The sequence below is a fragment of the Pelodiscus sinensis genome, chromosome 7 (genome assembly GCF_052426305.1).
Source record: "Pelodiscus sinensis isolate ZL-2025 chromosome 7, ASM5242630v1, whole genome shotgun sequence".
In the NCBI taxonomy this organism is placed as follows: domain Eukaryota; kingdom Metazoa; phylum Chordata; order Testudines; family Trionychidae; genus Pelodiscus; species Pelodiscus sinensis.
In genome coordinates, this window is record NC_143058.1 from 39,211,194 (window position 1) to 39,229,326 (window position 18,133).

At 38.6% G+C, this 18,133-nt stretch overlaps 1 protein-coding gene across 1 annotated transcript in view; it reads right to left on the reverse strand.

Annotated features, from left to right (window-relative positions):
- Window positions 1-18,133, reverse strand: part of LOC102463247 (sodium channel protein type 1 subunit alpha) — a 119,152-nt gene that overhangs the window by 33,815 nt on the left and 67,204 nt on the right. The window contains exon 20 of the mRNA XM_075933529.2: window positions 15,606-15,728. Coding sequence (XP_075789644.2) covers window positions 15,606-15,728 — 123 coding nt within the window. The remainder of the gene's footprint in view (window positions 1-15,605; window positions 15,729-18,133) is intronic.

The following is an 18,133-nucleotide window of genomic DNA, read 5'->3' on the forward strand; positions in this document are numbered from 1 at the left end:
TACACTTCAGTTAGTCTATAAGGTGCCACAGGACTCCTCGTCGCTTTTGCAGATTCAGACTAACACGGCTACCCCTCTGATAGTGGAAACTTCAAGTAACACTTTTTCATCACAAACAATTTAACAGAAAAAAAATTGTCAACCTTTTCTCCTGAGGTACATTTTGCAATGAGTTAACAGTTTTGAAAAGTATACCTCCTGTTAATGTTCTCTATCAAACATCACACAGTTATAAAAGATGTTTTGGTTAAAGAAGGGGCTGACCTACAAGGACTTCAGCGTTTGAGCTAGAAGGGACCATTGCAACATCTAAGGGCAATAGGAACCATAGACACAGTATCTACAAAAGGGAATTTCCTACTTTATATTCCATATTCTTTGCCTTTTATAGGCAAACAGAAAGCAATTCTGGACATGAAGTCTATAAATATATATACAAGGAACAGCAAATTTAAGGTGCAAACTCTGGGACTCACTAGCCTGGAAGAGCTTGTCAGATCAAAAGACAACATAGAAAGCTTTTGAAGATCTACTGGCAAGACAACTTAGAACCAAATTCTTATTTTACCCGATTTTGAACCGTTCAGAAGGATTAGGAATATATTGTCTATTTATGATTTACTGCTGTTAACAGTATGAAGAACAATCTCATAGGGCATGCCTACACTCCAAGGATCTTTCTAAATAAGTTATTTCGGAATAATAACTCCTGAAATAACTATTTTGAAACAGCACATCCACACTACAGAGAAACCTTGAAATTAGTCCAAGGCAGGCTCCCCAACTGTGGATGTGCTACCTCGATTTGGAGCCCCAGGAAGCACTGGGAAGTAATTACTTTGAATGACCCTGGGGAGGAACTATTTTGAAATAGCAGCACTAGAGGGTCCATACTACATCTATGTCAAAGTAGCAGTTTTGAAATAAGTGTTATTCCTAATGATATTAGTGTTTATTATTTTGAAATAAGAAGCCTGTTGTTTCAAAATAATTTTGAAATAAGGGGCTTCTTGTGTGGATACTCACCTGTAGTGTAGACATGCCCATAGATGGCTGCCTTTACAACAGAGCACTGCTGAATTTTTCAGAATTAATTTCAAAGATGATATTAGGTCCATGCAATATATGAGAAGGTCATAACATCCATAAAATCATACACATGTAGGGCTGGGAAAGGAACCAAGAGGGCATTTAATCTAGTCCCCTGCACTGAGACAGGACCAAGTATATTGTTGTTCTGCTTAATTCTATTTTAGGAGAAAGATGATCCTTGGAATAATTTGGAAGTGTTGAAACCATAAAAGTCCATTTTAAAAGTTCTGCAGAATTTAGGAAGTCTCCTTCATTGTTTGTAATATTTTCATCCCATGGGCTTACTTATTATAATAATAATTTTAGAGAACAAAAATTATGTTAGGCATTTTACAAATTCAATTGAAAAGAATTTCCTGCCTCAACAAAATTACGGTCTAATTTTAATTGTGAGGAGTGAGAACAACAAATAGAAGGGAGGAAAGGGGGCATATGTTATCTCAAAAGGTATATTCCTTTTAATTTAAAGTTAATAAATTAATCACTCACTTCTTGTGAGCATATTCATTAATTTTATTAAAGTTACGCCAGGTATGAATTTGAGCAAAGAAGTCTAGGGTAAAGAGTATTAAAGAAAAAAACTAGCAAGAAGAAGTGAGAAGGAGCTGGGAAGGCTGCAAGTTCAAAATGAAACCACTTAAGCTCATTCGTCTTACACAATGGCATTATCATATACCATTATAAAAACACACTGTGATGGGGTGGGTAGACCCCGCACTATAATGGGAGGGGTGAAAACCCTCTGGGTGGAGGAAGTCCTGCCCCTACAAGCAGATGAGGCATGCTCCAAGTGCTGGGGCAGTATAAAAGCCAGGGAGCACTCAGTCTGGGCTGGCCAGCGAAGGGGAAGGTTCCCTAGTTGGAGCTCCGGCGCTGTTACAGCCCATGGTCCAGATAGAGAGAGCTGAAAGGCTGATAGGCAGAAACTGCTTAACCCCTATGGAGATCCAGGGAGAAACCACTGCTGGGGAACAGGCTACGTGGGACGACACCCCAATGGGACAGGTATGAAATGACGTAGAGAGGGTGCAGGAACTGCCCCTCCCATCCAGGTATTCTCGGAATGTTTTGGCAGGAGTCCCCGCTGAGAGAGAGAGGTAGGCAACTCCTACACTCATAGGGCCCTGGGTCAGGACTTGGTAGAGCAGGGTGGGTCCGGGTTCCCCTACTAGGGACAAAACCCTGACTTACTGACTATGGCCTTAACTGCCCTGCAACCAGGAGCACTTATTGACTCTGGTCATTAGGCCTTACTGCCCTACAACCAGGGGCACCTATTGACTCTGGCCATTAGGCATTACTGTCCTGCAAATAGGGGCACTTATTGACTCTGGAAATTAAGCCTTAGTACTCTGGGGTCAAGGACATCCATTGATTGTGACTAGGAGACCGTTAGCGCTGTGAAGCAGACTACCGGTGGACTGAGAGTCCTGCACAGAGCAAGGGAGTTATGGACTAGCAAGTGGGCTGGGAGTCCAGTGATCAATCAAGTGCTGTGACCACACGTCAGAACAGCCCTAGTCATGTGATGGGGTGGGCAGACCCCATCACATACGCCCACTAAGAAAACTAGTCAACTACCACTCTTTGACTAAACACTACGGCTGCGTCTAGACTGACATGATTTTGCGGAAATACTTTTAATGGAAAAGTTTTTCCGTTAAAAGTATTTCTGCAAAAGAGCATCTAGATTGGCACGGATGCTTTTGCGCAAAAGCATCCGTGGCAAGTATAGATGAGATTTTGCGCAAGAAAACTCTGACGGCCATTTTCGCCATCGGGGCTTTCTTACACAAAAAATTCCTTCCCTGTCTACACTGGCCCTCTTGCGCAAGAACACTTGTGCAAGAGGGCTTTTTCCTGAGTGGGAGCGTAAAAGTATTTGTGCAAGAAGCACTGATTTTGTACATTACAAAGTCAGTGCTCTTGTGCAAATTCAAGCGGCCAGTTTAGACAGCTTTAGACAGTTTAGACAGTTTAGACAAGTTTAAGATTGCCTTAATAATAAATTCAGGAAAAGCTCTACAAAAATAATATATTTGTCTATTTCTACCTCTTGAATATCATTTCTCACCACTTAAAATTATCAGACTGGCTTTTCCTCAAGAAAACCAATCTTTTACATTAAAGAAACCATCATGATTCTAGGTCTCATGCTCCCAGTGGGAAACAGGATAGAAGTATGCTAGTTCAAAGCTTTCTCAGGAAGTATTAATTCCCATATGATAACCAATAACCACTACTTGTTGATCAGGCGGTTCTATTTCCTAGAGCTGTCGAGACAGCTTATTCTTGACTGATGTAAGCAAAAACCTCCCATTTGGTGCTGAACCTGGGTTTCTAACACCAAAGCTCTGGTTCTATCTTATATACCGTAATGTCAAAGTAATGGATAGTCTTTGCTAATATCCCTACCTTCCAGCTGACCTCTGGTAAACTCAGTATGATTTACTGTGGTCCAAGTGCCTCCTGATATTCCAGGTTGCACAAGGACCAAAAATAACAATCTCTATGAGACAGCCACTTATCCTTCAAAAATATTACTCTGGGCATCTCTCTATTTAATCATTTGGTAATCTGTGTATTTTAAGAAGAATTTGGAGAAAAAGCATGGCAAGTGTGTATTGACTGAATTAATCTAGTCAGTCATCTGAGTTCTTGACAGAGAAACTACCTTTCACACACTGTGCAGTCATTCCATTGATGAAAGTCAGACATCTTGGTAGGTGGAGCTAGCCTCAGTGCCCTTGCTAATGCAAACACTGCCAAGTGTTAATGTGGCCAATGATGACATGTGTTCAGGTACACCTAAATCTCTTGCCACTCCATCAACTATAGAATTGTAGGATTGGAAAGGACATTGAGAGGTCATCTAGACCAGTTATCAGTACTCATTAGGACTACGTATTATCTAGACCATCCCACCAGGGTGTGTGTGTGTGTGTATATATATATATATATATATAAAAACGTGCTCTTACAAATCTCCCCATAATGGAGATTCCATAACCTTCCCGGGCAATTTATTCCAGTGCTTAACCACCTTGACAGGAGTTTTTCCTAATGTCTAACCTAAACTTTCCTTGCTGCAATGCAATACACTATGAGATGTTTGAATGGGATAAAGGGATTGTCCAACAGGGGCAATTAGGACCAATGGTCAGATGGGGGGTGAACCTGAAGGTGAGAGTAGAGAGGAGCTTGTAGTCAGGTTCCAAGCCATGGTTGATACCAAAGGTCAGAATCTGAGTCAGAAGGTCTGTGTCAGCAGGCAAAGTGCAAGTCAAGCCAAGGTCAAAGCCAGAAGTTCAGGAGTAGGGAGCAGAAATGATCATGGCAGCAACAGATGGCCTACATGGTTGCCTGGACACTTCCTGGAATGTCCCATTGGGTTTATCTGGGGGAAGCTAATCTACACCCATGAAGCTGCTGCTTGTCAGACCCTTTGAGTATGTCTACACTAGCTCGTTAGTTCGAGCTAGATAGGCAAATGAGGGCAACAGGAGTTGCAAATGAAGCCCAGGATTCTGCAGGGTAGCAGAATGGAGAGGCCAACATTCTAGCAGATTTACCAGACCTGGGTTCTAGACATGTGGGGTCTTACAGGGATAAGCCTGGACATCACTATTTGGTGTCTCCTGATATATATCCATAGAGAAAAAAAACCCCAGAGATGCTGCTCAGGGGGACCCAAATTTCTCTCATTTTTTGCAGAGAACTAGCAGTGCTGGTTCTGAGTTTGTTCTAGGTCCAAGAGCCACCTATTAAAAAGAGTTTATTGTCTCATATTTTATCTTTGAACAGCTGATCAAGATGTGGAAAATGCCTCATTTCTCTAATACTGTGTCTTGGTGGAGAAAAAATACTCCTTTACCCGAGGATACCTTTGACTGCTTTTTCTACTCCCCATGTGAGACATGGGCTATGGCCAGAGAATGAAATTGCTGACCTCACAGTAGCATACCAAGGAACCTTTGACGCTGACTGTTTCATTAGTTTTTAAAGATTTACAAGTCTACACCTATTACTTAGAGAGCTCTAGATGACCAAAACAACCATATTAAAAGTCAGGTTGAATTGTGGAAGACAGGTCAAGTCTCAGCAAAAATCTCTTCCTGAAGAGCAACAGTAAATTCAAAAATGTAATTTATGAGAGCACTGAACAAGCCCATTGTCCAAATATGCATATAAAAATATTTTTCAAAGGCTACACAAGCACATGGGAAGCACATCAGGAAGCCTGCTGAAGAACCACTAGATGCTTAAGATGTTAAAGGAGCACCCAAGGAAGAAAATGTTATTGTGGAGATACTAAATGAATTCTTTCTATTGGTCTGCACAGTTGAGGACACCAGAGAGAGTCCCAAATCTGAGCCATTCTTTTTAGGTTACAAACCTGAGAAACTGTCACAGATTGAGGTGTTATTAGAGGTGGTTTTGGAACAAATTGATAAATTAAACAGTAATAAGTCACCGTGATCAGATGGCTTTTTCCTGAAGTTTTGAAGGAACTCCAATGTGAACTTGTAGAACTACTAAATGTGCTATGTTACCTATTATTTAAATCAGCTTCTGATAACTGGAGGATAGTTAATGCAACACACTTTTCAAAAGGGCACCAGACACAATCCTTGAAATTACAGGCAGTAAGCCTAATTTCAGTATCCAGCAAACTGACTGAAACTATAGTAAAGAACAGAATTACTAGGCACATAGATGAATATGATTTGTTATGGAAAGTAAATGTGGTTTTTGTAAAGGGAAATCATGCCTCACTAATCTACTAGAATTATTTTACAAGGTCAACAGGCATGTAGTCAAGGGTGTTCCAGTGGATAAAGCATGCTTACATTTTCAGAAAGCCTTTGACAAAGCCTCATAAAAAAAGTAATCTGTCATGCGCTAAGAAGAAAAGTCCTCTCATGGATCAATTACTGGTTAAAAGATACAAAGGGTAGGAATAAAAGGTCAGTTTTCTGAATGTAGAGAGAGGTAAATACTGGAGGCCCCAAGCAGTCTGTACTGGGACCAGTCCTATTTAACACATTCATAAATGAGCTGGAAAAGGGGATAAACAGGCAGGTGGCAAAATCAGCAAAGGATACAAAACTACTCAAGGCAGTTAAGTCCAAAACAGATGGTAAAGAGCTACAAAGAGATCTTACAAAATTGCATGACTGGGCAACAAAATGGAAGATGAAATTCAATGTTGATAATTGCAAAATAATGCACATTTGAAAGCATAATCCCAACTATATAGATAAAATGATGGGGTCTAAATTAGCTGTTACCAGTCAAGAAAGATCTTCGAGTCATTGTGGCTAGATCTCTGAAAATATCCACTCAATGTGCAGCAGAAATATATTTAAAAAGCTAACAATCAGTGTGTCTAGACTGCATCCCTCTGTCGACAGAGAGATGTAGATTAGGCACATCGAAATTTTTAATGAAGCAGGGATTTAAATATCCCATGCCTCATTAGCATAAACATGGCTGCCGCTTTTTTCAAAGCTGAGTTTTTTCGAAAAAATGGCAGTCTAGACGTGGATCTGTCAAAAATAAAGCCTTTTTTGACAGATCCTGTAAACCTAATTTTTTGAGGAATACAGTATCTGTCACAAAGGGCTTTATTTTCAAAAGATGTGCATCTAGGCTGCGATTTAAAAAAAAAAAACCTCCATTTTGAAAAAAAAGCGATGGCCATGTTTATGCTAATGAGGCATGGGATATTTAAATCCCTGCTTCATTAGCAATTTTGATGTGCTTGATTTGCATCCCTCTGTCAACAGAGGGCTGCAGTCTAGACTAGCTGATGTTGGGAATCATTAGGAAAGGGATAGATAATAAGACAGAAAATATATACTGCCTGCAGATCTGGTCATTACATCCAAAAAGATATATTGGAATTGGAAAAGGTATAAAAAAGGGAAACAAAATTATTAGGGATATAGAACAGCTTCCATATGAGGAGAGATTAAAAAGACTTTTGAGTTTAGAAAAGAGATGATAAACAAACAAATGTGACCGGTGCACTGAAAGTAAATAAGGATGTGTTCTTTATTAAAATAATTAAAAAAAGGAAGTTGACATGTGGAACTCTTTGCAAGACTATAACAAGATTTAAAAAAGATCTTGCCAAGTTCATGGTGAGAAGGATCCATAAATGGTTATTATCCAGAATGGGCAGGAATATACTGTAAAACCATGCAAAACAAGAGCCCTATAGCAAGTTTGGCACTAAATGCAACTTTCCAGCATCTTTCCATTGAAGGGAGACTTTGGGCATTTTACTTGTGATAGCTCTGATCACCTTGATATATGGCTATTCTCAACATTATTGGTTGAGATTTTGGAAAAACACACCCTGTAGTCCCAGAATTTCCTCTTGCCCTTAAGAATGCTCCTGGATGATATATAGCGAAAAATCTAATTCCTCAGAGCAAAATCAATGACATCAGCAAAAGAAGGAAGGTAGACCTGCCTTGGCCTGGTCTACACTAGGGGCAAGTTTAAATTAAGATACATTAATTGCGTAGCTTAAGTCAAAGAATTTGAACTCGAATTTTGGCACCGTCCACACTACAGGAAGTCAAAGGGGACACACTCTCCCTTCCGCTTCCCTTACTCCTTGTAGAAGCATGACTACCGGCATCGAAGGGAGTACCCTCTCAGTTTGAATTAGCATGAATTCGCTAGACCTGCTAATTTGAATCCTGGAAGATCAACTGCAGCTGCTTCAATCTTATGTGTAGTGTAGACATGACCCTAGTGTCTAGATTCTCATATGGGCTTTAGTAATCACATGCATATAAAAACGCTTCCCCTGCATCAAGGGTAACTTAGATGTAATATAAAGACAGTACTGCAATAGTAAATTTTGCTTCTTGCTTTTTTAGTTGGAATCAACCAGTGCTACTTGACAGTTGTGTTCTAACTCTATAGGTTAGTAGAGCATATATTCTGCTTTTAGGGTAATTGGTTGACCAAAGACAGCTGGCCTAAAATCAGCTGTATTGCCATAGAGATGGCAGAGGTACAGCACTGGAATTCAAAATAAACTGCACAAAGTACCATTTTGCCCCTTGCAGACCAACGGAGTACAAGGGAGCCCAGATGGATACAATTCATAGCCTTCCTGACCAAGGACAGGATCCAGGGAACCATAATAGACCATAGATGGTCTATCAGGGATGGTCTAGATGGTACTGGGTCCTGCCATGAGCAGGGCCGGCCCAACCCATTGGTGCGCTCTGGGCCCCGGGAGCGTGGCGCTGCCCCCGGGAGTGCAGCGCATGCGCGGCCCCGCCCTCGGGAGCCCAGGCCCCCGGGTGCCCAGTGCATGCGCAGCCTCACCCTGGGCACCTGGCACATGCGCAGTCCCTCCTCCGCCTGGTCCGGCAGTCCCGTGCAGCGCCCCCTACAATGCGGTGCCTTGGACAGTAGCCTGGTCAGCCCATAGCTTGGGCCGACTCTGGCCATGAGGGCAGGGGACTGGATTCAATGACTTCTTGAGGTCCCTTCCAGTTCTAGTGTTCTATGATTCTATGATAATGCTAGCAATTTTTTTTCCAGTGTCAGCGTGATTTCTTGGCCCATGCTATCAATTCTGAATCCCACAAATATAAATTGTGTTGCTAGTCCCCATAGCAAGTCTCCACACAAAACCACTCCAGTAGACGATACTTCTCAACAAAAGCAAATATCACAAGTTCACTCACATCACCTGTATATAAGGGGCAGCACATGGAGCCACTGCTGTACATGCCAGCTGCTTTCAGAGATGGTGCAGGGCCAGGGCTGGGTAAGGGATGGTCATAAGCCAGAGAAAATGTTCAACAGTAATTATAAATGTCAACTGTATAAGCTGTAGTTACCATGGATGGGGATGGGAAGCCCACACAGAAGTTCACACTCAGGATATTTATTATCTTAGAAACAATAGGTGCACACACATGTTCTGGAGACAAGTGAAGTCCTGAATGTGTCTAGAACTTACAAAGATCTGATTTTCTAAATCTTATCTTCTTGGTTCAAAGTGCAACTATGCCTCCACACTTTCTATAAAATAGGAGGTAGACACCGGGTTGCTTCTCTTGTAACAGAAAGTTTGCAGGCTATTTCACACAATACTGTCTATCACTACTTGCCTAACAGGAAAGGGGAATATGTCAGCAGAAACACTGCAGTGATTAGTTAGCTTATCCTCTCCTAGCTTACGGGTCTTCATCCTTAATAGTCTGCTATGATATGGGGCCTCAGGGGCTTGATGTCAGTCTTCTGGGAAGTCTACCATAAAGGCTTGTAAATGTAAGTTGAAACGGTCTGCAGTGATAAGCAAACACAACCACATTGATCCTTTTAAATGCTTCCCTCAAAAATTACCTGACTACCCTTTGAGTCCATTTCCATTCACTTGGTTGCTATTTTGACCAATTAGATACTCAATGAAGGTAGAGCAATCACAGCCGGCTCACACAGTGCTTGAGAGATTTCCACTATCACAAATCCCAGTAAAAAGTAAATTTTCTCATGATAATAATGTCAATTCATGGAGTGAGTAAACTTCAGGCTCTAGAGACTGATCCACCAAATACCATGTTAAAGTGGCAACAGAAAAAATCATTTTGTATTCCATCCAAAAGTGGTAGTGGTGGATCCTGTCTCTAACAAACTGCTCATACTGACTATATTTTCCTTATGTTGTGATTTCTGCCTCCACAAATTTTATGTTAAGAAGTCCTTAATGTGAAGTAAATGCCTTACAAAATTGACCCAAATTTTGTTTAATTTGACACCAATTTATTAGACCGTCACAAAAAAGAACTGTGTCTAAATGACTGTTTGACTGGTTGCATTCTCTTACTGAATAACAGTAAGATATAGCATATTTTCACATAGAGGGTTATGTTACAGGCATGCTATCCTAGGCAGATTGATGACAGTAGCCTGCCTCAAGTTGGAGACGTCCATATCTTCTTCCTTGCACATTTTTACAAAATGATATTCTTCAATTTCCACTGGTTCAGCCACTGAATGATGAATAATGTATTCCTCAAATAGGGGTGCTCCAACATAGCTGGCCTTCAGAGTTTACTTCTTTTCATGATGTTTCTCAGTTAAGTACACAGATTTTGAAAGTTTATTTTTTTTCCAGGAGGCCACACACCTTTTAATGCTCTGTTTATTTATGTTTCTTTAGTGCGGCTGTGATTATATCATCCCAGCCATTTAATAAATTCCTCTTGATTAATAAATTATATTGGCTTATTTAGTGCACTGCCTATTGTGTTGTTTATTAAAATGTTATTTGAGACATCCTTTAGCCTGCTCAGGCTTCAAGATTAGGAATCCTGTCATGATCGTATCTTTGAGGAAGGGAAAATATCTGTAATTATGCCTCTTTGAAGCTATCTAACATGATTCTTACTCACCATCAAGCCTCACTGTTTGGGGGTGGTTGTGGGAGGGGGTATATCCATAGAAATGTATTGTATACATAGGAAAAACCTGTGGATTCATAGATGTATGATATAAAACAGAATGTTGGAGAAATGAGAACATGAGTATTTACCCCCACAATGCTCTTGGATCCATCAGATAAAAAGAAGAGAGCCACCCTGAGCAGCCATACCTACTTCTACTAGTACCTGCAGGAAAGTCAATAACATCTCATCAACAAAATCAAAAGTAACAGACAGAGCTAACAATAATAAGGAGTCCGGTGGCACCTTAAAGACTAACAATTTTATCAATATCAGTTCAGACACAGGATTTTCATCTATTTCCAAGACATCATCCACTAATGCAACTAATACATTCCCCAGTACTGAAGCCTCTATTCAGTCTGATAAGGAAAAAAAGGAAATCAAAGGATCTGAACATTGAGAGTACTTTGTCTATAATCTTTTTAATAATTATATGTAAAACTGGGCAGTTAAATATCGGATCCTAGTTAATCAACTTGTCATTCTCAATGAAGCGCTGACAATCTCCACCAGAAATACACTTATCTCTTCCTCAATGGTTGTCACTAGCCAGGTAGGATATGGGTTAGAGTTGTGGAATGAAGTTCAGCAGTGAGTTACATTAACTGAAACTCAAGAAAAGATACTGTTAGCCCTGACCTTCAAAATATTGCCCTTGCAAGGCAGTTCCGTTTGAATATAAATGATTTACACATGATCATGCATACACACATATATCAGTATGTGTACTTGTCCATCTTTAGGATACACAATATATTTTTAAAATAACTCTTTTTATGGGCCACTTTTATAATTATTTTCTCTGTGTGTGAGGGGGGGAGGAGGGAGGAGGTGTTATTGCTTCTTTAACAATTGAGAGCAGGAAAAAAATGTTCTAAGAACTGATCTCTTTTAAGCTCTTGATACCTGAAGAATAATGCAGGATTCTCACACTGAACTGTTACTACTTAAGAAAGCCCCCAAACCTTTAAAACTGAAAGACTTCCACCCTGTCTCACTCTAAAAACATAATACAAAGGAGTGATCATAATGTGAGAAGGTATCTTCAAAGAAAAGGAATTATTGATAAGAAACTTTATCTTATTTTCAACTACTTCCCCACCTCATAATATAGAACGTATCTGGCAATCCTACAATAAGATTTTTTTTAAAGGAAGAGAGAAAGGAGATAGATGTGGTGCTTTTTTTCAACTGCCAATCTATGTTCTAAAACATATAAGGCAATGATATAATTTTCCTACAGAGTGGAGTGGAATGAGTAGGAGATTAAGGAGATAAATGATGTGACAGATTGTAAAGGAGCATGAACGATGCTCAGGTGAAATTTGGGTTTGATATTAAGAAAAGCTTTCTAACTATAAAGACAATTAATTATAGGAACGGGCACTTTTTAAAAACAGATTAGACAAACACTTGTCAAAGATAATCTAGATATACTTGGTATACTTGCCTAAGAATGAGGGTATGAACTACGTGATATCTTGAGATCCCTCTTGCTCCTAACCCTGGAAAACCACGTCCAGTCCACAGGCCCCTAATTGCCCATCTCTGATTTAGACCATGCCTGGCAGATGTTTGTCTAACCTGCTCTTAAAAATCTCCAGTGATGCAGATTCCACAGTCTACCGAGACAATTTATTCCAGTGTTTAACTACCCTGATAGGAAGTTTTTTCTAATGTCCAATCTAAATCTTCCTTGCTGCAATTTAAGCCCATTGCTTTTTGTCCTATCAGTTGTTAAGGAGAATAATTTTTCTCCCACCTCCTTGTAACAAGCTTTTAAGTACTCGAAAGCAATTACCATGTCCCCTTTAAGTCTTCTCTTTTTCAGACTAAACAAACCCTGTGTTTTCAATCTTCCCTCATAGGTTGTGTTTTCTAGACCTTTAATAATTTTTGTTGCTCTTCTCTGGACATTCTCCAATTTGTCCACATCTTTTCTGAAAAGTGGTGTGCCCAAATTGGACACAGTACTTCAGTTGAGACTTAATCATCACAGAATAGAGCAGAAATGTCAAACACTGACAACTCTCCTCCAGCATCACTAGCTCTGATCATTCGGAAGAGCTAAACTGATTTTCAGGAAGGTTTCCACAGAAATTTATTTCTGTGCTGAGATCAAACTTGGAAAAATTCAACCCTAAAGGTATTTTTGGGAAAGGTCAAAGCAATTAGAAATAGGGGTGTAAAATGGTAGTATCATAAACTATAATCATGTTATTGGGACACTCAAATTAGCACTCTATTTAATTATTAGTCACAGTGAAATGATTAAATGGTAGCAAGGAGGGAAATACAGTATCCATAATAAAGGGCAGAGGGGAGGAACCAGTGCTCCACCCCTTCCAGGTTGAAGAAAGATTATCCTAAGGAAACAGAAATATATAATGTATTATTAATTTAGTATCTGTAATGAAAGAAACACTTGAAGTTGGGCTTTATAGCTTGCCTGTGATACTGTCGATTTTCTTTTTAGTCTAGAGTGGTCTTGAAATATAAGCTGTTGAAGCCTCAACATCATTTCCCTGGTAAGGGAATCTACAAAATATCTATTGAATTTTATGAATATATTTAAGACATTACTGTTATTTGATTTTACATATTGAGAAATTGGACTGGAAATTTGAAATACTGTAAATGTTAAAGCCATCAGCCAGAAAGGTGACTAAGACATGCAAAACTGAAAGTGCAATGTGGTTAATTTTAAAAAATTGTTTTCTGTCTGCTACTACTTTGCTAATGCAGAAATCAAGCACGGCATGACATGCTTTATTAATTAAAGCTACATACAAACACATGCGTTATTATTTACCTATAACAATTATTTAATATGACACAGCAACGTGTATTTGATTTTCTATATTTAAAGTAGCATACAAATTCAGAACTAGTGCAAGAACATTAAGTTATAAGAACTAATAAAAAAGCTTAAAATAAAAGCAATGGGTATATTCAAATCTTAGTTTGCAAGTAGTTATTAACATTAATCTACTTGTATTGAGATGTGAATATAACCCTAACTCTATGGTTTAGATTTAAATTCTTTACTTTGCCTTCCAGCATCTGCGGAGAGTCGGGTTTTTTTGAAGTTCATTATTGTGAAGTATTAAACACTTCTCAGAATATAATGCAACAACCCAGTTCTATTTCAGATGTTCTTATTCTGGCAAAATTCATTCCTGTGCACAGGGCAATGGAGCATGTAAACCCTATATTTGCTTAAATGTCTCATAGGCCTTGTGCTGGCCCGCTGCACAAAGAAAATTTCTTATTTGCAACAGAGAATCACAAAGTTAAGCTGTAACCAGATCATATCAAAATATCAGCGAACAGTGAAATAAGTACAGCATTTAGCACCGATACAACAAATTGGATTAATTAGGATTTTACTGATTTGGTAAAAGGTTGAAAAAGCCCTTTTTTATTTAATTTTTCACACTAAAATAGAAAAAAAGGCCATTTCTAAAAAGAGGATCATAGTCTAACTAGGTTTCTGATGTCATATTTTTCTTTTAATTGGTATAGTTTCATTGAAGTCAATAGGACCAAACCAATTTACACCAGTTCAGAATCTGGCTTCTAATTTTTGAGAATTGAATAGTCTCTTATTTATAGGGACTCTCTGGAATATATTTCATTTCTTTCCAAGAAATACTCTACATCTTTTTGAAAGTGGTTAAAAAATCTGAAAATTAAAAATACACTTGCTGAATCAAAATCAGCCAGTTTCGCCACAGCTCATTGTATGTATAAGCAGTGCAAGAAAGCAAAGAGGTTTAATTTCTCCCCCCAGATTTACTATTTCCTTCAAGGAGACAAAAGAAACCCTGCAGTACTTAACCAGCACTTAGCCTATAAGATTTTACTGATTTATCAATTCACACATTTATAATTTTAAGAACATTGTAAAATTGATACATCATCATCTAAAACTGAAATTATGAACCTAATCCTGTTTTAATTAATAGTTTTTGCTTGTGTAGTCTGAAGTAAAGACATGTAACATGACCAATACTATTTGAGGAACTCAGTTCTAACAGTCTGAATTTGATTTCATGATACCAGTGTAGAGTTACATCTAAATACTGGTTAGACAGTACATTGTAAACTATTTCACTGGGTTAGATCTGATTTTGACATTATCAGAAAGCTGCTTCCTCTTATGATTCTGGTAAATGGGAAAATATTTTTGTAAATAGATTTCAATGATGTACGCATTGGGCTAGTTTATATTCAGCAGCTGTAAGGAACAGAAAACAGTAGCCAAAGGAAACGCTAAGTATAAAGAGACCATTTCTCATGGGTGATTGAGAACAGCGATTCTAACTTACTCAAAATAGTAGCCAAATATAATGTGCATGTAGTACTAAATACATGGATTCTTCCTGGAATCAGCAGAATAGTTATTTTACAATAAATGATTATCTCATCAAGAAAAATAATCCAGAAAAATAATTCATAATTATTAATAATTCATAATTTTTCTTATGTGACCATCAGCCACTGACCGAAATAGATGTAAAACCACTGATAGGGCTAAATTCAACCCTGGTGTAATCGAGAAAACTTCAACAAAGATACAACAAACCTGAATTTGGACCTTTATTTTTAGCAAAAATACAAAGATCTGAATCTGTAACAAGGAAAGAACTTTTTTAAACTGGTGCTGAATCAGTTTCTTGCAGAAACCTTGTGGATCAGGACAAAATTGTACAAAATCCACTCATACATAACTCATTTTTAGAAAAACTTTTAAAGTTAATATATTTATTTCTCTGATTATTTCTGTATCCTTAAAGAAAAACTCCTGAGATTTGCTAGAAAGTAAAGTAACAGGAATGAATGAAACTAATGTATGATATTGCATATGAATTTAAGTGAGCTCATAAAGCCTTTTGCTTATCTGTAAACTACTCAGTAGGAAAGAGGATAGTACAGCCTTTCTGCATGAATTTGTCATTCCTTATTCTGCATGCACTGTTTCTTTTTTATGCATGCACAATTTTAGGTTCTTTCATTTTGTCTTACCCTCATTCCTTCAAATCGCGACAAGGCTCTCAGAGGCCTCAAAGCTCTTAGTGTCCTAAGGGACTTAATGGCACCAAGTTCCGAGTAACCTAAGGCATTCGCTGTTAAGCTAACCAAGGACACCTGCACAAAAAATAAAAAAGTAATAATTACTTTTGTATATACCACTACATATACCATAGATGTGAGTTACAGCATTCCCAAGAAGAATCTAAGTTAGAGCACTTCAGAAATACTTTTGTAGCCTGGAGAAAATCTTTTAAATAAAGGAAAGTAAGAGAAAAAAGGAGCAGCATAAAATAATTAAAAGAGAATTGGGGAAATGCCATAAGATATCTATTAATAAACACTGGCTGAAACAAGAAAACATAAATGCTTTCTAGTCTCATATTTTTATGATGATACACTAAGATTTGAAGGAAAACAAAAATCCTCACAAATGTTCATGTGTGCACGCTCGCGCACACACCCGCGCGCGCAGTAAGCTCACAAATCTTGGTGATGTGGTGCCTCTGCCTCCACCATAAGTACTCCCATTGGTCCCCTACCTCAGTCTAAAATTATGGACTTTAAAGCCTCCTTTCTAGAGAAGAGGATGAATTTGTGGGAGGGTCTAAAACTATTTTCTAAGGATTCGTAACTACCATATGGACTGAGACCTTCGGTTCTCTGTTTCAACTCTTACACAAAGACTGAGGAGGTTGCCCAAATCAACAACCAGGTCAGTTTCCACAGGATAAAGTTTTGGATGAACATTTGAACTCTCCTTGGAAATCTATCTGTAGATGGTCTGATCTTTTTCATGCATCTGCAGCATCAAAAACAAACTTTTCATCACACACAGCTGCTGATTGTGAACAATGTATAAGGCTAGGAAAGGTTACTGGTAAATGTTCATGGACATTTTTTAAATCAAAGAATCTTAATTGATTACAAGGGTCATGCCGAGGGCCTACGGCAGCTATGGCAAAAATTTAAATATATTTGCTGAACCATTTGTGTGTTTTCAGTAGCTACAAACTGGGCTTGATCTCTCCTCCTGCACATAATCAGTGCAGTGGTTCTGAGGCAGGAGTTTTGGGAAGTGGTACTGAAATAGTATTTTATTCCTTTGTCCCCGTCTGCCATATGACTGCCAGCCACATGTCCTGTGAGCCTGTGTTCATAGATCTAGATCAGTGATGGGCAACTTATGACCTGACGGCTGCATGCAACCCATCAGGGGTCTATGTGTAGCCAATGAGACATTTTGTAACCATCACTGATTCAGAGGGTTTCCAGATTCTGCTGGTTTTCATTCAAAAAAATGTTTTTCCTACCAGCATTACAAAAGTGACATGAATGTAAAGCAAAGGCACGCAAAGCGAGGTGCACGCTGGTTGCATACAATATTGTGAATGTTGAGAGCTCCCCGTACATCCAAAATGCTGCTATGTTTCAGTCAGCACACCCTGAAATTTCTAGGTACGCAAGCGCAGTTAGCAAAACTACCCTGTCTCGGGAGACCATCATGGTTGAAACAGTCATGCAGACCACTGAGATGAAGGAGGGCTCATGTGGTCCACTCACTAGCCTAGGTTGTCCCTCGCTGGTCTAGCTAATTCATTGTTTCCCGAATAAAACCTCCTTATTCTCTGAAGATGAACATGATGAACAATCAACACATTATCTTCTTTCTCTGAGCAACAGTCAACATAATCTGACATGAAGTCACTATAATCTACAACACTATCATCACAAATTATTTTAACAAATTAGAAATAGAATACTGTGCCTATTTGTTCACCATCTTGAATTGCACAGAACAAAAAAATCCCTTTAAGTGTACCCTTAACCTGAAGTGTTTGGTGCACAATAACTAGACAAAAAGTCTTTTTATGAGTGTTAAGCAAAAGTACTCCGCATCAGCCCACTCTGCTGAGAATATCTAACAAACCCAGATTTGAAGGGGACCAACATCATTGGGGTACCTACTATTTTAGGATGATTGTGTGCAGCAACCATGGTCCCTACAAAGCATTGTCAGTTAACATAAGCAAGATCCTAAAACAGCCTAGTTGGATGGCCTCTAGTTCATAAGTTATCATAACATAAGCTCATGGGGTACAACCTTACACCACAAATGCATTATGAGATAGAATATGCAAAGTACATTCATGTATAACAGTAGTTCTCAAACTTTTTGGCCGGTGGCCCATCTGGCTAAATGCAAACCTTCCCGCACAACAACAGCTGCTAATGGAAACTCATTGTTAATTATATAATTACATCTGAACCATTTTGCTAGTGCTGCAGCTGAGGAGAATGGTTTAATTTAACACGTAAGAAAGGAAATATTAATTTAAATTATTAAACAGATTAAATGCTTTAACTTACTCATGTTAGTTTACTAAATTTCATTTTAAATAAAGTAAAATATTAATTAAGTCCAACACAAAAGGTTTCAATATTTTCTTCATTTATGAAAGGGGCGTGGAACCTTTTTTGGGTTGGAGCTGTTGACCCACAGAGAAATCAGTTGGGGACCA